Source organism: Rattus norvegicus, chromosome 17, assembly GCF_021556685.1.
Source record: "Rattus norvegicus strain SHRSP/BbbUtx chromosome 17, alternate assembly SHRSP_T2T, whole genome shotgun sequence".
NCBI lineage: Eukaryota > Metazoa > Chordata > Mammalia > Rodentia > Muridae > Rattus > Rattus norvegicus.
The window spans coordinates 82,287,780-82,313,226 of record NC_141550.1 but is presented as its reverse complement, the minus strand read 5'-3'; the positions used below and the strand labels follow the sequence as shown (position 1 = coordinate 82,313,226).

Here is a 25,447-nt window from a genome sequence, read left to right as displayed (position 1 = left end):
TCTAGTGCACTCACCCCAAAGTCTTCCCACTCATATTATGATAATCTAATAGTCTCCCTTGGTCCTGCTAAAAGCACAAATCTCCACCACAGTGAGCTGTCCACATTCGCCACAGCAAGCCTCCACAGCATGGTTATTTGGCAAAAACAGGAGTGTTTTTAGCAACAAAATCCAAGACAATTGTGAGCTACGGTCTGAAACCAGCATAGCATAGGGCAATTAAGTGCACATCTGTTGTATCTGGCTCCCAGCTACACACACTCCACCGCCTTCACACAGAAGCAGTGCATCACTACTTTTTTTTTTCTCCATAAATTAGAGGCCCAAATTTGTTTGTGAATAACCCCTGGTTATCTGTTTAAACCTCTAGATTTAAAAAAATGTTCAGAGGATCTGACTACGTATCTCAGGTTAGCCACAAGCTCCCAATCTTCCTGACTTAGCTCCCTGAATGCCGGGACCAAGGGTGCATGCCAGAGCACTGAGTCTAAAATGGTTTTTAAACTTTCTTGTGAACTTTATTTTTAAAACTACATCTAAACACTTAGTGTTTCTATGCCTAAAAATAACAAATTATTTGAAACAGACTTAAATGAAACTCCAACTCAAAGGGACGTATACAAGGTAGTGTAACTCTTCTATCAGAAATGCCTAGAGGGGAGTGACACTGGTTGCTCTCCATTTTATGAAAACCCTGATGCCACCTCTCTGTGATGTCACCTCTCTGTGGAGCCATCTCTCTGAGGTTTGCTCATGTCACCTCTCTGGTGGCTGCTGCCAGCAGCTGGTCCAACATCCTTCCTCTTTCCCAGCCAGGAAGAGAGAAAGCTTCACTTTCCACCGTGGTTAGCTGAGCCTGGACCAATCAGGTGACTGATTGTCAGGCATTGACTGGTTATGCCTGAGATGCAAACTATATCCCTGTTGATTATTGTTCCTGGAAGGGTGGGCAGCACAAACTGGCTTATGCCAGTCAGAGCCTGTCCATGGTGAGTCTATTCCACTGGACAGTACTAAAGGAATGAGTATCAGGAGATGAGCTTCTCTACAAACTAGGAAAGACTGTTGAATGCTGGAAGGCAAACACCTGGTAAATATCAACTACGCCTTCTCCCTCTACAAACAGCCATCCCTCTTAGAACTATAATGACCCATTATAAATGTCTTTAAAGCATCACATGGTTTCTAGAGACCAACTGCAAAGATAGAAATGAGATGGTATTTCTCCAAAGAGCAATCCGATTGCTGTTACAGTAACTAGAAGCTGATATTGTGAGAGCTGAGTTCTTGAATTCCTGCTCTCTCTCTCTACCACTGAACACTTTCCTGGCCCTGGGTGTCAGTACAGGAAGAAAACAAGAGTATCTACGTCATAGGGACTGTGTTAAATCATACAAGGGAAGAGCTCTTGCAAATCAATAAGTACCTATCATTGTTACCCCACCACTGGGAGACCTCTCCATGATGGACAGAGGAACTTTTTCTGTTTCTGAGACCTCAGTGCCTCTCCTGTCCTCCTAGACAGCTAGTGAACTCTTGCGAGGAGTGAGTGCATCTGCTTCCCTATCACTGCCTCACTCCAGAACCAGCTTCAAGGGAAGGAAAGAGTTAAGGAGCCAGGGGCCAGCACAGCTGAAGCAAGGGCCTTGGTCCAGAGCCCTTGCTGAAGATCTAGGAATGGGGTTTGGGCAATTACTCTGAGTGCTACTGGAAGAGTACAGCTGACAGGGACTGAGGAAAGAGAGGTAGAAGCGTTACTTAAAGACCACATCAGGGCACTTGGCTTCCTTTGTTCTGTTTTTTGTTTTGTGTTTGAGCCTGACAGGCAAAGGGCCAAGATGGGTCATCTGGTTTAGTCCCATCATCTTAAAATAAAAAACCTGGAAATTTCCCCGTGGGAAAAGAAAACAGAGAACTCAAAGGAAAAAAGACAATAGAGGGTTTAATCCAAAACATCTACAAGCAGATGTGTTGGTGGATTTTTCAGATTCTCTATGAAGGGTTCAGTTTCTACTGACTACTGATGGAGAGGCAGGTACTAGTTCCTGTGGAAAGACTTCAACTCGGGACTATGTGTGCATGTGTGTAGGGCAGAGCATAGACCCTCCTGCTCCGTACGGATGAGCAGGCCCTCCCAAAGATTTCTTTGACCTCTAGGCTTCTGCCTGCATATGACAGAATACTGGTCACAAGAATGCATCCTGCTGGATGATGAGGAGTAGGGGCAAAGCAAACCAACAATTAAAAAAGCAACCACACAAAATCCCAAACACTGTTTCAGTCTAAGGTTATCAAAATTCTTATTGGACTCTGCAGAAGATAAGGTAAAAAGGAGTGATAAAAAATGTTTTACATTTTGTTGTAAACATTTCTCATGAGTACAGCTTCAGATTTATAGAAAATTTCCAACATACACATACACACACACACACACATGCATGCACACGCACATACACATACACACACACACATGCATGCACACGCACCTACACATACACACACATGCACCTTCTGTATCCTTGGGTTCTATATCTATAATTTCATTAAACTGTGGACAAAAAAATATTCTAAAAATTAAACTTGTGTTAGGTGTGGTGGCACACATATGCAATCTATTCTAACACTTGGGGAATTGAGGCAGGAAGATTGTGGTATTCACATTGTTTTTAGTTAAGCATCATGGATAATCTACAGAGTATTTGAAGTACACAGGAATAGGTCATATGCAAATGCAATGGCAATTTATATGAGGAACTTGAGCATCCACAGATTTTGGTACCTGCAGTAGGATATTCTGCAACCAATTTTCCACAGATAATGAGAAAAAATTGTCTACGTAACATGTACATATACTTTGCAACTAGTATGACCTGTTAAAACCTTATACTACTATGCCAGGTGGGGTGGTGGTACATGCCTTTAATCCCAGCGTTCAGGAGCCGATGGCAGGTAAATCTTTGAGTTCAAGACCAATGTGGTCTACAGAGTGAGTTCCAGGACAGCCAGAGCTACATGGAAAAACCTGTCTCAGAAAACCTTACCCTACTATGATGTGCTTGTTATCATTGTTAATATTGGCTAACATTGTTAACTCAGTGTTATGATTCCCAAAATTGATGCCTTACTAAAATGTCTTCAGTTCTTTTTCTGTCTGAGGATCCCATCTAGGTACTGACTAAAGGAGATGATGTTGAGTCACTATGTCTCCTCTGCCTCTACTAGGCTGTGACAGCTTTCAGACTTGGTAAGGACACTTCTGAAAAAAAAAATGCACTTTTCAGGACGTCTCTTATTAATTTGTGTCCCTGATGTTCCTTTCCATTAGACTAGGGCTATATGTTTGTGGAGGAAAACTATAGAAAGATAAAGGGTCCACCCTCATTATGTCACACCAAGGGACAATAGCCACACAACCAAACATGGATGACTTAAGCTTCATCATGTTTACCTGTTTATATGCCTCACACGAAGTTACATTGGGGGATTCAGCCATTAAGCCTACTTTTAGCTATGCTTGTCCTCTGACCTACATACAGTGCTGTTGCACATGTACATCCTCTCCCACACACATCCCCCCCCACACAAACACACACATACATACACACATACACACACAGCAAGTAAAGTAAACACAAGCTTTTGAAAGTCACTTGGATATTCTTTATTTGAAAGGTGAAGAGTTGGGGTTGGGGATTTAGCTCAGTGGTAGAGCGCTTGCCTAGCAAGCACAAGGCCCTGGGTTTGGTCCCCAGCTCCAAAAAAAACAAAAAAAAAACCCAAAAAAACAAAAACAAACAAACAAAAAACAAAAAAAAAAAAAAGAAGGGGGAAGAGTTAACTCCATCTCCTCTGTGGGAACTGTTTGATGTTACCATGCTTGCTTCAAAAGAGAGCACAACACGATAGCTCCACAATTCTAAAGACCCTTTTCTGTGGTGTGGGAATCAGTTTCTTCTCTCCACTCACCTGTTTGTTCAATATTCATCTACTGACTGGGTGGTACTGGGATTGAGCCCAGAATCTCATGCTCGCTAGACAAGTGGACTACCACTAAGCTACATCTTAATGGCTCAGTGACCCTGGATCATAAGACACTTTATTTTATGTTTTGAGTTATACTTCACTATGCAAAAACTATCCAGTAGATTAGCAAAACTAGAAAAAGGACAGCAAGCTGACCACTCTCTAAATAAAACAGCCCTATGTCTTAGAGAGATGATAGATAAAATCTTAGAACTTGGTGGTCCAATATGGTAGCAGGTTACTCACACTCAGAGAGGTCATCAGTTGGGAGATCAGTTGGAAGATATTGATCTAAGTCACGTACTATTAAAAAGATGGAATGAGCTTGTGCTAGCCTTCCAATGCTGTGACAAAACGTCTGAGAAGAGAGAAGGAGTCATTTGAGCTCACGGCTTCAGTCCATGCTCTACTGGCTCCGTTGTGATTAGACCATGGCGTGCCAGAAGCAACCACAGCCAAAAACATGGTGGTGGGAAGCTGCTCCCCTCACAGAGACTATGAGGTAGAGTACCAGAAGGCTCCAGAGACAAGATGTATCCCCTCAAAGGCGTGCCCCAATGACCAGCATCTTCCAGACCAAGCTGATTACTGGCTGAGTCATCCATGAGCTCCATTGATGAAATCAGCATGGTTGTGATCCAATTCCCTCCAGAACATTACTAGTTGAGAATCAAGTCTTCAATTTGTTTTCCCAAATAATTAGGAAAACATTATATTATAATCCAGTCTTAGTAGATGAGAATTCATTTTAAACCATGAAAGGTACTAAGCCATAGATTCAGAAAGTTCCTTATATCACAAAGTATAAGTTAAATCACAACGATAGCCATCATATTAAAGCCACCAGAAACCAAAGGCGAAGAGAAACGTGAGAAGCAGACATGTTTGAAAATGGCTTATCACGTTTAGAAGAGTAGTAAGGAAACCGAGTGGGGATTTTGGGGCAGAAGCCAATGAAAATTCAAAGGCACTAAATGGTCTTCAGATGAAAACATAAATTAGATTAAGTCAGTCAACCCTAAATTTGATATATAATGAAAAACATCTTCCATAAATAACAGTAAAATAAGGTTGTTTTCAGACAAATCAAGTATCAACTGTGAAAAATGCCACTAGCAGGTCCTAATGAGTGAACTTCCGACAGAGTGGAAATAATTGCAAAGAGATAAACGGACATCTTGTAAATTGTGACGGTCAACAAAACGGTAAGTGGTCAGTGATATTAAGTAGGTATTGTTTGCATAAGGAATAATAACAATGTCTATGGCTAATTTTTTTAGAAGTAAAATATGATAACAGCATAAAAGTCAGAAGGGGAAAAATCATATGCTACAAATAGGGTTTATAGTTTTCTAAGGGCTCTAAAATTTCCTAGGAAGGGGCAATTAATTAATAGAAGATGTTAATATGAAGAGGGGGTAGAGGTAAATGAATTTGTAATAAATCATGAAATTATAATAAATGAATTATGAATAATGAATGAACATTAAATAAAAATACTGTGTAAGTTTAAAGGAAGATAAGATATCAGAGCAAGAGGAATATGGAATGAGTAGGGGAAATATGAGAGAATCTTCAAACTCCAATCTACAACATTAAATGTGAATTCATTAAATGCTCAAATTAAAAGACTCAGACTACAACACATAAAGCATCACAACCCGCCTGTGTGCTAGCTCGAGTAGTCACGCCCAAGGGGAAAGGACTGAAGAGCAACAGCAAACCAGCAATAGCCTACGTTCTGGGGATTCCCTGCCTAGGAATATGCCCAACCAAATGCCTCCAGAACAATACAAAGAGACATGGGCGTAAGTGATCACAGAAATATATGTATAAAAATTCAAATGTATCAACAAGGGAATGAACAAATAAACCAGATTCTACTTATACAATGGAGTACCACACGCCAATGCAAATATTGAATACATTTTATACAAATAACAACAGAGACGGGCTACAAGCATGTTAGTCAAAATAAGCTGGTACAAACAATATCACATATCACATATGAATGCACTGCTATACACTTTAAAACAATACAATAATAAGCTATGCTTTTTAAAGGAATATACATATATATACACATACATATACATATGCATACACACACATAGATAGATGATATAGATATAGATATAGATATAGATATAGATATAGATATAGATATAGATATAGATATAGATATAGATATAGATATAGATATAGATATAGATGATATAGATATAGATGATATAGATATAGATATAGATATAGATATAGATATAGATATAGATATAGATATAGATATAGATATAGATATAGATATAGATATAGATATAGATATAGATATAGATATAGATATAGATATAGATATAGATATAGATATAGATATAGATATAGATATAGATATAGATCTGATGCCGCAGAGGCCAGAAAAGGGCATCAGATATACATATCTGATATGGTTATTGTGAGCAGAATCTGTCTGGGTCCTTTGCAGGAGCAGCTAATGCTCTTAACTGCTAATCCATCTCTTCAGAACCCTAAGATATGCTTTTTAAATTTGCATTACAGTTTTGAGGACAGAGGCAGTGATTGGAAGCGACCGGAGGAGCTCTGGAGGATCTGGTATTATTTTCTTCCCTTCAGTGGTAATGCTGTTCTGCTTTGTGATTATTACACATTGTAATTACATTTTATGAATTTTTGTTATATTTCCAATTTTAACTTCAATAAATCTTCAAGTCAGGCATGCTGGTAAGAGCCTGTAATCACAATGTTTGCAGGAGTGGAGGTAGCAGGATCATTATTTGCAATAATGAGATTCTATCTCAAAAGTCAATGCTGGGGATGTTGCCCAGTGCTAGAACACTTGCCCGACATATGCAGAGCTCCGGCTTTTATCCCCAGAACTGGAGGTAACTCCTCCTGGCCATGTTTCCCTATGTACCTGCCAGTCAGTCACATAGTCCTCTTGGCGTTTGCTTTGTGTCTATCATGTCTCCCTGTCCCTGATTCGAGTCATCATTCCAACTCTGTTGTTTTACATTTCCCACAGAGACTAATCTAAATATGCAGTAACTGCTACCCAGCTGTCCTTCATTCACCAGATAGACTAACGTTTCTGAAACATCTTTGTGCCATGTTGTAAGCGAAGGTGTCTGAGGGTACCTGGAAGAGAATGGGGGACACCAAGACAAGAGTCTGATCAAGGCGACAACTTTATTTTTCCCCAAGGCTGAATTTATACCATAACATGGGTAACAGAGGGAGGGGGGAAGTAAGAAACATTTACACAGGCCAAGGACACAATATTCGTGTGGTCAGGGAGTAGGCTGATGTTGACAGGTTGTCAGAAAGGTCACAGGTTTGTCATATCTATTAGTCAGCAGGATGTCTTTATCATATTATTATTTTTCTTGACCACCAGATTTGTATTAGTCTTCTGCAGCTGACTGGGGATTTTCCATGAACCTAGTCATACTTAATTTAAACATCAACAATGGAGGGCTTCAAGGGCATCCTCCCAACACCATGTCCTTGTCCTTGCAGGGCTCCAAGAACAGACCTGACAGGGGCAGCAAGGGGATGAAGAAAAGACAATATGTAGACACACAGAAAAGCTTGGATTGAATGTTTTTGTTTTTTTGTTTTTTTTTTTCTCATCCCAATGGCGAATCCTCAGCACCCTAGGATCTTAGTGAAGGGAGAGTTGGGATTATGGTGTACAGCTCAACAAGGAGACAAGGCTACTGCATATGAAATAAACAGGAGGCAAGGTTATCTGATCTTGGTAGAAGCAACCTCTTGGGAGGCAGGGGGAGCTTCCAATATCCAGGAGGAGAAAGCTGTTGTGGACATTTTTTCGTATACGTTATCAGTATATGCACAGGGACCAGAGGGAGGCTTTGCCATTCACCTGTTTGTCACCTTGTAGGTGGAGGGGAGACTTGGCCACTTCCTATGGGTCTGAGGCTGTGGTTCTCGACATGGCCTTGCCCATGTCAAACAATATATGTTTACCCAGGACTTCATTTACCCACGGCTTCCTTCACTTCCCTCACCATTTATCAAGGTCTCAACATAATTCTTTAAGGACCCTATACCCTTCCTTTATTGCTTTTATGAGAGAGTTTAACCAATGAGACTCAACGAAGACAGCAGAACACAGTTTTGCTCAAGAAGGGAACAATTTATAGGGTAATTTCAACTAACTCGGGGTTCTCAGTGACGCATATGAGAATGAAACACAAAGCTAATGTTGTTACATACACAGTCCACAATCAGCTAGAGGTGTAAGCAACTGATGAATGACGTTGTTTTCCATGGAGTTCGGATGTAAGTTTAGACGTTTAGTTCATACCGTCTTCGCTAGTTCACGTGATTTACCATTAACGTGGTCATTTTGCAAGTAGGGAAACTGGGGAAAGGAGAAGCAATTACTTAGGCTCCTACAGGTGGGGACACGGGGCTCTAGATTCCCAAGTCTAGATTCAGAACTGTAGAGAAAATCTTTTGTACTAAGTAGAAGCATCACCTGTCAATAAAAAGCCCATGGCCAATGAGCCGGGGCAGGATTAGAAGGTGGGACATCCGGCAAAGAGAGGTTGGACACTAGAAACTTTTCAGTCATGAAAGATTCACCCAGAATGCTGATGGAGATAGACCCATGAACCTGAGGAGGGCTAACTAAGCATGACTTAGACTAGTTCAAATGGGATAACTGAGTTATGACCTGGTGGAAATGAGCCAAAGTTATTGGCCTAGACATTTATGCATATGGTTTTTAAACCAGTGATGAGACTGACTGTAAGATTAGGGACTGACGAGAGACATTTACTAACTATGCTCCAATTTTTCATTACATGGGTTTGTGTATTGCCTGTGGGTTAAGGAGTTCATACACATGCCACAGTACTCATGTTAGAGGGCAGTGTGTGAGATGCACCTCTCTCCTTCCTTCTGCAAGGGACCCTTTACCACTCATTGACCCATCTTGATATTTTAGGAGTCTATCATTTCTCAAGAGTGTGAGGAAAACGAGAAAGAATACACAGTGGTTGGGCCCTTACCACATGATTGATAAAAAGAATTAGCCTTTGGAACTCCCAGGATTGCCACTGGTCCCTTGGCTTGGCCCAAGAGCATAAACAGATCAGTTTTCAGGGATTTTAACGAGAGTCACTCCAACATCTACTCTGAACAAATCTTTCTTGCAAGCCAGTTAAAAATCAGGTTAACTTTAATCCATTTGACACAATTCTTTTCCTTCCAGGAATATTATCTTGATTCCTTTATGTTGGGATTTTGACTTTCATCTGCTGGTTTTAATTTAACTTGTATTTCTAGTCTTCTGTGCATGTACCCAGAGGCCTTTGGGGGGGGGACACATAATTTTAAATAAGTTAGAACATTAAAACCGGAGAGATCATTTTAAGTCAATTTGTCCCATGTTAGGAAAGATAAGTAGAAGGCAAGAAACTCACTTCCAACATGTTCAAGCCGTTCTTTCAAAGACCGCTAATGCTGAAAGCCAGGCCCTCCCCACATAAAGGACTGTATCTCATCTCGAGCCATGATTCACAATAAATTCATTCTTCCTTAAGTTGCTTTGCCCAGCATTTTGTCACAGCAGTGGGAAGAGTAACTAGAGCAGCCTACATGTCTGTAGTCTTCCCTAATGAAAAGTATCTCAGGAATGCTCTCCTCAACGGAGGAGAACATGTGTCTCCAGTCAGAGCATTTTCAGATACCACCCATCAGCTTTTCTCCTGGCACCCATCCATTTAATTATATTCTCCTCTTCACTCTTCCTTCTTTTCATCTATGTCTTAAATAGATCCCAAGTTCTATATGAACTGTCATTATCTCTTGATATCTGTGGGTTAGGTCCAGAGCCCTTGTGTATACAGAAATCCAGGAATGCTCAAACCTCTTATAAAATGACGTAAGACATATATAATCTACGCTCCTCCTCCTGCGTACCTAAATCACTTCTAGATCACTTAGAATAATAACACAACACAATGTCAGGCTGGTAAACAGCTGTTTACTCCAAGGGGAGTATTAGGACAAAAGAAAGAAAAAATCTGTTAATGTTTAGCTCAGGCTCCACTTTGGATATTTTCCTCCATGGGTAGTTTAAGGCCACGAGAGTAAGACCTGTAGACATGGTGGATAGCTGTGTTTCTCTTCAATTACAGCTCCACACTGGCACAGTGCCCGGGATGGAATTAAGGAGCTCGAGAGGGGCCTAGATGCTGAATGCTTGGCAGGAAATCTGACTTAAATTAGCCATTATTACAAAAATACTAATCAATTGTTTTACATTCACGTCCTTCCCAGACTTCCTGCCTGCCTCTATCCCGTCTTCTTATTTTTTTTAACCCTAATTATGAACACTAATGGTGAACAAGCTGCAGCAAGGAGATAAAACTCCTAATGCGTACAGGAGGGATCACCGGGATTATTTTGAAACTTAAATTATTAACACCTCATGTCTATTTTCAAGGGTTATTGAAACTGTGAGATCTCACAAGAAAGACTTACTCTTCGTGGAAAAACCCAAACACCTCAATGGGTTCACAGAGGACACCAGAGACCAGGCCAGGACACCCCTGAGATCGAAACACAGCATTCCTCCCTGAGGTCCCAGCACAGTCAGAGCAGCATACCAGACACTTCAGGCTCCAATTCGCCTTGCGATTGGAAGGCTTTCTTGCCTATTTGTAGGAGGTTTTCGGTGTCCTACTGACATAAACCTCCCAAGGCTGGGACAGCATCTTTGTTACATCCATGGTTGTTGCTGTTGACTATTCTGCACCTCGTGTTCGATAGGCAAGCCCTCTAGTACTGTCCTAAACCACCAGCCTCATTTTATTATATATGTTGAGTCTGGTGACTGAAGAGTTTAATTCCCCCACTCCACTCCCCAGGGCTCCTATTTAAGTCCAGAGCAAAGGGGAAATGCAGGAATATATTCAAGGGTCCCTCTAACAGTCTCTCAATGTCCTTAATGTGCTAGGGTTTGGAACCGCACTTAAAAATGAAAGGTCTGTTGTTTTCCCAAATCCTGCACACCAGGATTAGAAAGTAGATACCCAAGTTGTGCCTGAGGGGCTGGGGGGCTGGGGGGCTGGGGGTGCAGGCCTTAATCACTGCCTCTGTGTGTGTGTGTGTGTGTGTGTGTGTGTGCCCGTGTGCACACACACAATTTCCATTTGGTTCATTGAGCAGATAGTAAAAGGCATACCCCACCCACCAGACCTGTGGAGTTAATTCAGAATTCTGGAGCAAACAGGGTTTTCTTTGAAATCTGTCGGTCACCATTCAAGAACCCAGTTGTAGGTTGGAATTCCCTCAGGGGCTAGGATCTCAGGAAGATTTGTGACAAATCTGAAAGCTCAGAGAAATACATCTTTTCCTCAACTACTGAGCCAGTCGAGGAAGAATTGCCTTGGGAATCTTTGTTCTTGAAGCGCAGCTGTTTGGAAAGGCATGTTCTGAAAGGATCTCGTTGACTAGTGGAAATTTTCCTCAGATGAACCCAGCTCTTGGCTGTGCTTGGGCTTCTGCCAACCTGAGGCCACTGCTCCAGCACTTGTAACTTAGAGGTGGTTAATAAAAGCACGAAGGAAAATCATAAAAGGGAATGACAAACAAAGTCATCAAAAGCAGGGGGGAATGATTTGACTAAGATGAAATTCACTCTTCAGAGACCAGAATAGAAAATTTGCAGACATAAACTGATGTCAGCCAGAGACACTAGGATTTAACTTAAGTTTAATCAACCAGTTCCTATTAGTAATTTCCTTTACTGTTGTGGGAAAACTGAAAAAAAAATAAAGAAGTTGAGCAAAAGTAAAGTCTGTAATTGCTGTAACTGCCCAGACTAAAAGAAAGGTCAGAAAACCAAATTTCCTCCATGCCATTTACCTTTAAAGTCCATCGTGGGCCTGAAAAGGTATTTCAGTTGGGAAGGCATGTACTGACAAGGCTTATCTCCTGAGTTCAATCCCTAGAACCCACTTGGGGAAAGGAGAGACTGAGTCCCACAGGCTGCTCTCCAATTTACACACACACACACACACACACACACACACACACACACACACACCACACACGCTCACTGGGTAAATAACTTTAACAGTTTAAAAGTTTAAAAGCTGAAGGGTCACTTAAGAGCACACTGTTTTCACACTGGCTTGTTTCATAAATGGTTTAGTGAATGAATGTAATAGTGTCAGAACTCCCAGGCATCTTGATGTTAACACTTGACTACATTCCATCATATAAAGAAACAGACTCAAACGCAATCAGACATCATAATTGATCCTTAAGTTACATACATATTTATATATTTGGCTATAAAGTTGGCACTCGCTGGATAAATGTTACAGCCTCTCTATTTTTAAGCATTTTGTACACGGCTGCACATCCAAGGTCATTTTCCTTTCTGGCACTGTTGTTTATTTTTGGAACATTTGAGCCAAATCTGTTCTGTCTTTGACCTTTTGGTTCTTTTCTTTTTAGGGAAACAACTATGTATACCTTTCTTGGTATTAAACATACACATACACTCACATGCTTGATAAACAGTTCCCAGACTTGCTTTTCGGACCAATAACTCGGTGCCCCGAGAGCTTTAAAATGTCAAACTTCTCACTGAGCACAAGACCTGTCACTGTCCATGAGTGCCTTTGACGGGACCCAAGACTTTCCTGATTGCTGTGGTTCCCAAGTGCCAGAAGGGTACAATGTTCAATACAATCTTCAAGATCCCCCCCCCCCTTTCTGAGGGGGGAAGGGCCTCAGAAAGGTCAAAGAGCCCTCATCCCCCTCTGTTACAGATAATGAGGTACCATCAAGCTTACCTGGAAAAGAGCATGGTTGTCTTTTGCCCCACAAACAGCTCTCATCGCTTTGCTCAAAAGGTCAGTCGCAAACAGCTTATGCCCGGAGGAAGGCAATTTCTCATGCTTATCATAGCTGTAAGAGTGTTATTTTTCTTTTGTGTTTTCTTTTGGCTTTGAGATAATTAATTGAGATAATTACATCGTCGCCCCCTTCTCTTTCCTGCCTCTAAACCCTCCCATGTCTCCCTCCCCAATCTTTCCAATTCACAGCATTTCCCCAGTGATTGTTGCTGCATGCATTTGTGTGCATGTACACATACACATTTTGATTTACACATACATTTGCACACACCCACATATGTAGGAATCTAAATGTAACCTTTTCAGTTAACATAATGCTGCCTATATATACGTTTTCAGGGCTGATCGTTTGGTATCAGCCAACTGATTGCTGTGCTCTTCCCTGAGAGAAATTTTCCCTTCCACTCTCAGCTCTCCTTGGCTGCCTGTAGCTTTCTCGGTAGGACTGAAGCCTCGTGGTCTTTCTCTCACTCACTGCGGAATGTCTGCGGCTGATCTTGTTCTGTTCATGTTCGCCTGTCCCATTAGTGAGACTTCAAGGACATAGCTTCTGCCGTAACTCACAAGCACAGCCCCATAGCTAGAACCTCAGGCTCTTACAACCTTTCAGTCCCCTCTTCTGAAATGATCCTTGAACCTTAGGTGTAGACGTTGTTTTGCGGATGGATCCATCAGGACTGCTTCACGACTCTGCATTGTTTTCTGTAATGGTCTCCATCCGCTGCAGAGAAGTTTCCTTGCTAAGGAGTGAGGACTACATTTATCTGTGGATATGAGGACAAATATTTAGAGTGTCATTGTGGATTATGCTGGTATAGTAAAGAGGTGGTTCTCCTCCGAGATCCATGACTTGACCAGCCCTGGGTCATTGGCTAGGTTCCCAGTACCAGGCATGATTCTCCTCTTACTGAGTAGGTCTCAGGTCTAATTAGAAAGCTGTTGGTTACTGCCAAGGTCTGGGTGCTACCATTGCACTTTGGGGTTAGGGGGTCATGTTAGTCACTGTTGTGGTTCATAGGCGTCATAGCTGGGTAGTGCTGTTGGTTGGTTCCCTCCTTTTTAAACTTGCATGGTGTCTTCTGGTCCATGAAAGCTGGTTCTTAGGGAGGAGGTTTCAGATTGGTTTCAGATCAGGGTCCTGTGGGCCCTGCGTCTGAAGCACACAGTGTCCTCAATAATAGAAACTCATCGTCAACCTCTAGAAGTCAAACAAGGGCAGTACCAATAGTCTGTCATGAGGAGATCTCTTAGACAACCCTGACCAATGACTTCTTTCATACCTGGTGTTGGGGTTTTTATTAGGTCAAATCACATTATTCTCTTGTTTGTGAGCAAATATTGTGCTTTCGGGAACCTTAATTGGGGTTCTCAGCTGTTATGTGGGGATGATAGTACTAAGAATATAACTTATATAAGCAAGAGGCAAGTCTATTTTAAAAGAGAGGAGCAAAACTTCATCTGTGTATGTAGCAACAGGAAATGAGACTGGGGAGATGGCTCGCCTGGTGGGCACCGTGCCAGCCGTGGATGAATGAAGACATGAGCTTGAGTTCTTAGGACCCATGTGAAACCTGGATGTGGCAAGACATGCCTGTAATCCCATCACTGAGGAAGCAGAGACGGGAATATCCCTGGGGTTTGTTGGCCATGCAGTCCAGCCAGGCTGAATTCGTGAGCTTCCGGTTCAGTGATCTCCTATCTGAAAACATAAGGAGAGTGATTGAGGAAGAAGGAAGAAACCAACAGCTACTTCTGGACCACACACACACACACACACACACACACACACACACACACACACACACCACACACACACAGACACAATACACACACATGCACCCACACATACATATACACATACCTGCATATACACAAGTTTATATGCACAAACAAACAAACAAACAAACACACACACACACACACACACACACACACACACACAAATGTTTTCAGTACCTAGGTATGTTGAACAAGAAGAAAAGCTGAGATATATTCCAGAGAAATAAGCAAGTGGGTACATTAGGGATGCCCTGGCAATGAGTTGGTCACCATATAACAGCGTTTATCATGCTACTTCTGTGCAGAAAATCTGTCCTTAACCAAGTACACACCTAGGGCCATGCTGTCACTTTCTATCCTCTTAGACATTCAACATAAAACTAAGACTTCCCTGCAGTATAGCATTCAAAATTGCAGTACCCTGGTGTCAGGAAATTCATACCTTGTAGTTAATCCCCAGCCTTAGTGACCATGAGAGCTCTGAGGAGTTCCATGTGTGTACTGTGTGTGAATTGCTCTTGTGAGCTCATGTGGGGAGTCTTTACTCTTAGGAATATCTCAACCAAAGGAGCAAGCTTGGTGTCCAACATAAATTGACTTTAGGATAGAGAAGGAAAAACAGTCAACTGGTCTACCATTTACTCATAAGCTCTTATGTCTAGGATTGGGCAATACAATTAGGAAATGATGATGTGGTGATTTGACAGGAAGCTTTGTGACAACTTGCTTATTTTGATTTTTTAAAATAGGGACAAGTAGAAACACAAAATTTAAATTATTTGACAAAGTGGGTTATGAAGGAAAACAGATGAGAAAAAAATTTTTCCCCAGTAGGCTGAGATTTTTGTCTAGTCTACCCACGTTTGAATCAACCTACTGATGACTCCTCCAGTTGTAGGGAATGGTACTAATTTATCTTATTCATCCACTCCCCACATTCTTTTCTCCCAAGTAGGTAACTTAAGACTCAGCTTGAACCCTTCCTGTCTTGCACCCTCCCCTAATCTTGGCCTTTCCCTTAAATTTTATGGCTTTTCTCTCCTTCTGCTCTGTTAACCAGGTTGGGGCTTCTTCCTCATCCATCTCTGTTTTCTTTCCATTCAAATAACTGCCCATGGAACATCTGAATCTCTGTTGCCTACCATATTTCTGCTCTGGTTCTTTTTGCCTGGTCTCAGGATCCATCCAACCCTATTTCAGACTACTCCCTAGTTACTCCTTTTCGCCACGATCTTGTGCATGGTCGTCTAATACTAGGTGGTTAGTGTCTTCAGTGTTTCCCTCGTCTGCACCCAGGGCGTCCACATCTAAGTCTCTTATTCAAAGTCTCACCCACATCTGCATTTGTTTCCAACTCTCCTGAAATTACCCAGAAATTGCTTGCCTGCCCCCTCCATATATATATATATGTATATATATACATATATATATATATGATTTGTTTGATTGATTTTCTGTTCTGTTTGTTTAAGAAAGTATTCTCAGGCTAGCCCTGAACTTATTAGGTTAGCCCAGGCTGTCCTCAAACACAAGATCCTCTTACTAAAGCCCTACCACCACCACCACCCACCCCCAAATAAAACAAAACAGTGTTGGAATTTCAGGCATGTGTCACTGCATCCCACACTTCTTTCCCTATCCTTAAACTCTGGGCGACCTCAACATCATGCTGTTTTATCACCAACCTATGTCCTGAAAGTTTTTATGAACTCTATGAAAAGTTCATTTATGTTTATGAATATATATATTTTGAAAAGCCATTTATATGCATTTCTTGTCTACTCCCTTCACCTTCTGGTTCCTCGAAAAATCAACAATTAGTACTCATGGGGTGGAGTGCCTGATATTTCATACTCCTCCACCCCCTCCCCCAAACCCTGCTTTTGGAAACTGTGAAGTTCTTTGTCACAACCTCACAAGACAGAGATTTACTACCAAGTCATACAACGGGCCCTCCGGAGATGCCTTTGAGAAAGTCTGGAGAAAACCTACAGGATTTCTTTATTAGTATGTCAGCGGAATAGGAGAGGAAGAGGGTTGTTACATTTCAATCTCAAATCCCATTCAGAGAGGAAGAAACTCATTGACCCTACAAACCCCTCAAGGGTAGAGGTGACACCCAGATAATCACTCTTTTCTGGAGATGGGTTCCTCTTTTGCCTCCTGGTATCCGAGCGGCGCAATTGTGAGAAAGCAGTAAATTCCCGTCCCCTATGGAACACCGCCTCTCCAAAATAATGGCTTGAGGTGACACCCATGAAATTTAGATAGTTCTTAAACTTGCTGTGGAAATCCAGCAGGCGTCATGCCCCTGCCTGGTCCTGGACCGCAAGCTCCAGCCTGCAGCCTGAGAATTAGCCGCTAGAGGGCGCCAAGAGCGCGCCGGCCCCGGCCGGGAGCTGGAGAGGGTCGAGCGCGGGATCCACTGTTCCAAGTCCAGAGCGGTGGGGTTGGCGGGCCGCACAGGAGAGGACTGTCACTGTGGACTCACCGAGCTCACTGACCCGGGACACCGGCCTCTGGGGAACATCAGGGCTCCTCCTCCTCTGGCTCCACGGCTCCCGATCCTGGGTGAGCAGCGTTTGGGGCAGAGGACGATGTCTGCGAGAACCCACCGGGGTCCCCCGGAGAACTGGGCACCTCCGTTCGCTTGTCTCTGTTGCGTCTCGGCCGTGCTGGGGATGCTGTGGTCCCCCGTGTCTCTGGCGTTCAACTTGGACGTAGACAAGCTCACGGTGTACAGTGGCCCCGAGGGCAGCTACTTCGGCTACTCGCTGGACTTCTACATACCTGATGCGCGCACGTAAGTGGTTGGGTTGGGTTGGTGGCGCGCTCTGGGGTCCTGTCTCTGTCCCTCAGTGGTTTCCGCAACCAGGAGGAAAGGATGTCTAGATTTCAGCCAACTGCCCACTCCCGATCAGATTCTGATCTCTGCCTGCCATCAGCATCTTTACTCCTGGCTTACGCTAGATAGATGTGCCGGGTGAACCCGGACTAGGAGATTCTCCGTTGGTGTATAGTAAGTTCGGATTCATTATACAAAGAAGAGAGAGTGGGGCGGAACAGACTTGGGTCAGTTTTAAAAAGAAGGACCACAACGCAGTCTGTTCTTATCGAATCTCATAGTGCCTTAGGTTGCAGGCAGTTGGGAATCTGTCTTTCCCACCACTGTCTCCACCTAGATAGGCAGAACCATTAGCAGCCTTTTCCAAAACCAGGTTTCTGGTGATCACAGGCTTCCAAAGAGGAAATCAAGTTTGGCAGTCTTTCCATAGTAAATCTGTTTGCGCCTGCCGCTCCTGCAGCAGACCGGTGGGCATGCTTCTACAGACTGGGCGCGCAGGTAGACGACCCATGAGGAGTGACTTTCTCCAATCTCTTTGCAGAGCCAGTGTCTTGGTGGGGGCGCCCAAAGCCAACACTAGCCAGCCGGATATCGTAGAAGGGGGAGCTGTCTACTACTGTCCCTGGCCTGCAGAGAGGTCTGCACAGTGCAAGCAGATACCCTTTGACACCACCAGTAAGTGATGTTATTTTGTAATATGGTCCCTGGTTAAGAACCAGAGCCATTCCCCATGGCAACACTGCTTTTGTCCTCCGAATGTAAATTTGAATGTTTGGATGCATCTGGTAACTTCCGTTTCCCTACTGTTTCCCACTAGGGGGAGTGGGTGCTTGGGACCAGAAGAAAGTTACAACCTGCGGGGCAAGGGGGCACACTCTTTTAATCCTACTTGGTTGGCCGAGGCAGGCTGATCTCTTTGAGTTCAAGGCCGGCCAGAGTTACAACTTTACCTTCACCGTAGAGAATCGGGTTGTTTCCCAAGCGCAGACCTGGAAAAAACACTCGCTTTGGCGTATTTGTCATTCTCTAGTTCCCAAATCCGGAGGTGAGACTTGTCCTGCAGACTGTAACCTGGGTGCCTGCCATTCTAATTCTTTACAGAAAGAATTTTCTTTCAAAATATTGGACATTAGATGCAAAATACTATAGGCAGAGTGTGGATGGATTGCATTCATTTCCAAAATCCCCAGACAGATGTTTCTTATTTAATTAAAGGGAAAATACATTTTAAACAATTCAGTCTGGTTGTGTTTCGTCTGCTATTTTTTCTTTGGATCCTGAGAAAATAATTTAAAAGCGGTGTTTTGAAAACATCATCACTCGGTGTTTTAGCTTGTACCACCCAAATGTTAGTATTCAAATAATATATATTATCAGAGAATAAATACCTTCCTTTCAAAGATGCAAATATGTTAGGTCAAATGACAGGGTGTGATGGGCAGTGGATTAAAATACCTTGTACATGGCATAACTACTTTATGACATCATTCTTGCTTTCCCTGTGGTCCTGTGGTTATCTAGATGTTCTGCATCTAGAATTTATATAAATGTTCATTTTCACAGAATTTTTTAAAAAAATTATTGGGTGATATGTACTCATGACTTTAACCTTTATCATTTCTGTTGAGGGGGAAGATAATTTCAGGACTGTCAATATGGAAATTATTTTAAAGAAAAAATATGCAATCTTTACTTTGAATTATGACCCAATTAGAAAAATGTTTCATACGAGCATTTTTGAAATTATATTTCCATGTGCATCTGTGGTTACAATATCTTGTTTAAGATTTCAGTAAACAGTTCAGTTATTTGAAAACAGATTTATAAGCCTTTATCTTTTTTTTACATTCAAATTTAGCAGCTGGAAATTTAACATCTTTTGTGAACAAAATCGTGCAGTTTTAGATCCTTACTGACTTCTAGTTTCAGAATAAAGTTCTGGGGCTGGGGAGATGGCTCAGTTGGTAAAGTGCTTGCTGGACAAACATGAGGGCCTGAGCTCCAATCCACAGCTCTGTCAAAGCTAGAAATACTGGGGTGTGCCTGTGACCTCAGCACTTGGGTGAGTGGTGGACAAGAGTATTTAAGGCACTTTCTAGTCAGCTGATCTTGGCTAAAACACGGTGATCACCAGGTTCTGTGAGAGGCCTTGCTTCAAACAATAAGGCAAGAGTGAATGGAGAGAATATAGCCTCAAACTCTGGCTTCCACACAAGCTACTTGGGCAAGAACATCTGCACACACGTGTGCACACATGCATATGCCATACACATAGGTACACACAAAGACTTTATCTAAGGTTTAATCATATAAGCACAAATCATTACCATTTTAATTACCTGAGCCAAATAATTCTTGTAAGATTTATTTGTATTTATCTCTGTGTGCACCCGCCTGTGTTTGTTACATGTGTATGGTGCCCATGGAGGCAGAAGAATGTGTTGGATCACATGATGTAGGGGCTGGGAACTGAACTACTATCCTCTGGAAGAATAGCATGCTCTCCTAAGTACTTAGCCATCTCTTCAGCCACTAATCTGTATTTTTAAAAAGTAATTTAAACCCAACCCTTGAAACAGAAAGATACAATGTATTATACTATTTGAATTTGTATGCAAGAGGGGAAGCATTAAATGTTAGGATAGTTTTTTTTCCGTGAAGTAGCAATGACTAGTGATACAAATGAATTTAAGAAGTTTATAGCACATTTTAGAGTGCATGAAATCGGGATGCAGTTAGCATTTTCTTTTCATTTGCTAAAAGGAGAACTGGTACAAGTCCAGATCTTCATCTTTTTGCCCAGATGAATGTCTTTTTAAGTGATATTTTCAGTTGATGTCATGATTCAATAGATAAAAGTCATAGAATCTAGATATCAAACTGACTTTTAAATTGGCTTCTCCAGCCAAAACTTTCCATTTAAATTACAGTAGTTAAATTACAGTAGTTAATATTTTCCAACATTTGTTCTAAAGCAATTGTTTGGGGCTTTGAATTCACTTTCCTTTAGCAAACTAATGCTGAAAGATTGGGTTCAGATTTCCAGAATGGTCCACAGGAATGCACTTAACCCATATTGTAGTTGAACTCATATTTGCAACAGAACAGAAAGGGACAAGCTAGGGCAATTTTGGCAATTACCTAAGTAGAAAAATACTATCAAGAAAAGACCTTTTTTTTTTACTTAGATGGTGAAGAGAACTGGCTTCTTTGCAGAACATAACAGGGTGCCTCAGCACTCAGGCATGGGAGTTATGTTTTATAAATGTATACAGGATTTCTGATTTGTGTGTGTGTGTGTGTGTGTGTGTGTGTGTGTCTGTCTGTCTCTCTCTCTCTCTGTGTCTGTGTGTGTCTGTGTGTCTGTGTCTGTGTGTGTGTGTGTGTGTGTACTTGTACAAGTGCATATGCACGTGCGTTTGTATATGTCTGGAGACCAGAAGCTGACTCTGGGTGACTTCTTCAATCTCTCCCCACCTCCACATATTTGAGTTATTATCTTTCACTGAACCCTGAGCCCCAAGATTTGACTCTCCTCCCTGGCCAGGGAGCCTCGAGGAGCCTCCTCTCAGGCCTCCATACTCATGCAGGAAGCACTTTCTTGACCAAGCCATCGATCAGCCTCAGCTCTAAGAACACTGTGGTTTTTCTTTCAAAGGCAGTGAGGTACGAAAAGGCTGCACAGAGTTCCAGAGACACGAAGGGTTCAGGCTGGAATTAATACTTCAGTCAGAGACGTGAAGGGTCCAGGCTGGAATGAATACTTCAATGACCTAGAAAAGTGCAATCTCACTGAAAAAGAAGATAGAAATCTCTGGGAGAGAAAACAATCCCCATGTCAGCCGAGAAGGGGTACTGTGAGTTCAGAAACAGTTTTTCCCCCTATAGAAAATATGGGGGAGAAGGGGGTGTGAACCAGAGAAGCCTGGAGCCCCGGTGTAGGCTCCTGAGTAGACGCTGATGCTCACACCTAATCTGTCCAGTTGTTTTGTTCACGTGGCCCAGGAGAGAATAAACAGTAGCTGTAACTTGAGGCAAAGCGACGAAGGCAAAGCTGGGACGGCAGGAGCGGACGGGGCTGCTTCCTACTTGAGCCTTGTCTTTGTGACACGCTCGACATTGGCAATGAGCATCGCCAACTCTGGGTCTCGTGGTCTGCATTGTAGACGCATAAATGTGGCCGATCACTACGGCAGAGTAGCTCCTCTGTGTTCATGCTCGTCATTCCTAATCTCTCACACAAAATGACTATGTAAACACATATTCCGCGAGTCAAGAAACCAACCCTAAAGGTATGGCCAAGACCATACGATGCAGACACGGGCTGCTTTCTGAATTCCTCCCAGAAAAGGGAGAGAGCTGGTCTTCTTGGAGTAGCAGTTCAGGATCTGGACTGGGTCTATAGAGCCAGAGAGTCGCTGGGCACCTTCTCTCTGTTTACTCTGCCCCGGCCGCCATCACCTGCTCACCACAGTCGGATCTGCAAATTCCAATGTCAAGGGGCTAAACTAAGAAGCGATTTTGGCAAGAGGCTTGGAGAAACCAGATGCGGCTTGTTTTTGGTGGAAATTATGGGTTGTAATGGCCCTAGTTTATTTAAGTTCCTACCGACTCTGTGTTTAAGGTCCCCAATGTGTTACTGCCCGAGTTTTCCTAGAAAAAGGGAGACAATGGCTTTTCTTGAGAAAGTAGGGGCTATGACTTAGGGACAGATGGCGTTCATGGAACAGTGAATAGTGTCAGGCCTGTGTGTATACTATGTTATATACTTTCTGGTATTCCTCTGTAACACTAACCACCATCTATGTCTTTCACTGTGGGCTTTTCTCGTTGAATCTCAAGGCAAGATATTGAGAAAACCTGAGTTTGTTTTTTTTTTTTCCCCCTCAAGGACGTTGTTTCAATAGGTCCCAGCCCTGGGGTGTCTACCATTCAGTGTTTTCCTGGTGTAACCCACTAACTGTCCTTGGTTAGATACTGAAGGAACCCACGAAACTTAGTTTCAGAACCTACCTTAAAGACTAACCGCCCTCTTTTACAAGTTACCTGCTTAACTCTTTTTGTGAGCTGATCATCGTCTCATTTTTACTTTATCAATCAACTTGGATTTCATTTCTTACTATACGGTGCAATAAATACAAAACTAGAGGAAATTTCCAACAGCCCAGGACTTCAAACGCACGAATACCATCGAATTCTGGTCCTTTCAAGTCCAGAAAGAGGGGGTTTTAAAAGAAGCATATGGCTGTGGGGGAGGTGCAAAGAGGAGATAATTTCCCTGCTCTGTACAAAATCAAGTCATTCCAAAGAAGGACTCCTCTCCCCCCCCCCCCGTTCTACCTCCCCCATTTCAATGGGATGGAATCCCTCTATTTGCTGAATCGATTTCTCCCCCCTTTCTCTCTGCACCGTGCCCCTGTCACACACAACTCAAAACCTCACATCTGCCTCGTGCATGTGAAGCTACTCGTCCCATTTCTTCCTTTTTCCTCCACTTTCTCCAGCGATGCGTGGATGCCATCAAGGTCGGTAGACTAGAATCCTTCTGGTCAAGGATGGGTGAATGTGATCGATGTTTTCAGCTATGGCTCACAAGACGGTAAATGGTGGAGTGCTGCACCCAAAAACCATCCAGGAAATATTTGACGGTTTCGGATTCCCGAGGGACAAACTTGGAGAGGAAAACGAATGGCATGTGCTGGTAACAATAGGATGATCACTACAGCAGTTAAGACACAGGAAGTCGAACGGGGTCCACTCATAGTTAGAGACCCATGTGAACCGGAAACAGGAAGAGGTGGGAGGTGCTGCCCGGAGAAGCCAACTGAGAAAGACTGCTAGAGTGTGCCTTACTGTAGTATCTTTGTGGGAAGGAAAGAGGGTGGGGCAGAAAATGTTAAGTAATCTGGCTAGGGCCTTTCAAAATCCCAGAATGACGAGATTTTTGCTGGGAGTGAGTTGGAAAATGGAATGCCTTGTTTTGGGGCAGCTGGCTCCCTTCCTGTGGCCTTAACCTACAGAGTGAGCAGTTCTCAGCATCTGGCTGCCTTATACCAGGACTGGCTTGTTTTGTGATAGTGTGGGCTGTGCCAGTTTCCTTATGTGGGACGTAGGAAACTTGTCAGTGACAGAGCCTTGCTTTTCCTGCCTCCCCCCCCCCCACTTCCACCTCCCCAGTGGTGAGGAGATCATGTTTTGTTCAGGAACAAAGAGAAAGGAAGATACAAGTCAGAACTACTCAAGCAAATGATGGAAGGAAGACCTTGAATGTGACAAGGCTCCGGAGGAGTGGAAGGCTGTACTCCAGGGAGCTCAGTTGAAAGGAAGAAGACGGAGGAGACACCCAGGAATGCCCTTCTCCTTTGAAGGGTCCACCATGGAGCCAAGAGCCCTGGAGCACATGTAATCTGGGCCCGGTGGAAGGCTGAGGTCAGAATGTGGACAATTTAAGGCCTCTGTGGGCTATACAGAGTAAGTCCAATTCCAGCTTGGACATCTGAGTGAGACCCAGCTTCAAAATGAAAAGACAAGGGAGGTGGATAGGACTTAGTGACAGAATGATCGCCCAGCGTGTAGAAAGCCCTAGGATCAATCACCAATCCCTAGCTCAGCAAATGGATAAGGATAAGGATGAAGAGGATGGGGATTTGGAATGTATGTGATTGGCAGAGGGATTTCTTAACATGGATGAGGCCCTGAGTTTGATTTCTATAGCCGAATGAAAGATAAATAATAACGTTTTACTACTCATAAATAAATACAATATATAGAAATATTCATATATGTATGTATATATATATGTATGTGTACACACATGTGGAAAGCACTATGTATACAAATGCATATGCACAAATAGCACTAGCCATATGCTAATTTTGTCTGACCCAGGATCATTCAGTTCACCCTCTACTTTTCCCATGAAAATTCCCTGATGGCTGGCCTCACAGAGACACCAGCCCAGCATTCCTAAAGGAATCTCCATTGGCTCAGACTTCCCCACAACAAAACAACTAGGCCCTGATAGGAGAAAGGAGGAGGCATCGGACCCCACAGTGCTTAGCAACCAAGGGAGAGGGAGGAAGCAATTAGAAAGAGGAAGCCCTTGAAACTCCAACTAGAAATAGGAAACAGACCCGCTCCACGGCTAGTTGGGTAGCATGAACGCCAGGCGCCTGCTGCTTAATCTGCAAAATTCTTTCAAGAAGCTGGAAGTCTGTGTGAGGGGACAGGCTTCCAGGTTCTTGGCAAGAATACTCCAGGCAACAGACGCAGTGTTCTGTGAGAAAAATTGGAAATAGTCTTGAAATTCTCCCGAAAGAAGAAAATCACACTTTGACATTTAAGCAGACTGGCTGAGGTGTGCACTTGTGACAGCCCTGGGTATCGAGTCCTGCATCCATGATGAGGACAAGAGAAACATGGCTGATACAACAAACAGGTTTAGTACATTTAGTGAAAACGCCTAATCTTTCAAAATTCAATTTCAGCAGCGTGCTTACCAAAAACATGTGTAGTTGCACACAAGGTATATCTGCACAAGGAGTCCTAAAATAGATTAGAAGTGACGTCAGTCGTAGGCCATGTTATAAGGAGATTTGAGATAGCCCAGCAAATGGCGATTCACTGATAAGTGGTTTATACTCAAAACAGTCTACGTCCTACACCAGTTCTGCGCTGTTATGGAATGCAGATGGGTAGAGCTTGGGTGAATGTCACAGACAGTCCGGGGGGAGTGCAGCTCAATCTTGGCCATGTGGAAAGGCCAGAACTGGGATCTCAGAATCAAGTAGCAGCACCCCAGAGGTCTGTCAAGATGAGAAACATTTCAAGATCCACAAACATTGCCCAAAGTGATCCCTGGCCCTTTGGATTATTTTTGTAATGC

At 42.9% G+C, this 25,447-nt stretch overlaps 1 protein-coding gene across 1 annotated transcript in view; it reads left to right on the top strand.

Moving 5' to 3' along the window:
- Window positions 1-17,166: 17,166 nt before the first annotated feature.
- The window catches only part of Itga8 (integrin subunit alpha 8), a 196,450-nt gene continuing 188,169 nt past the window's right edge, over window positions 17,167-25,447 (top strand). The window contains 2 exon segments of the mRNA NM_001173972.1: window positions 17,167-17,520; window positions 18,104-18,237. Of these exon segments, the coding sequence (NP_001167443.1) occupies window positions 17,315-17,520; window positions 18,104-18,237 (340 nt within the window). The 5' untranslated portion in view covers window positions 17,167-17,314.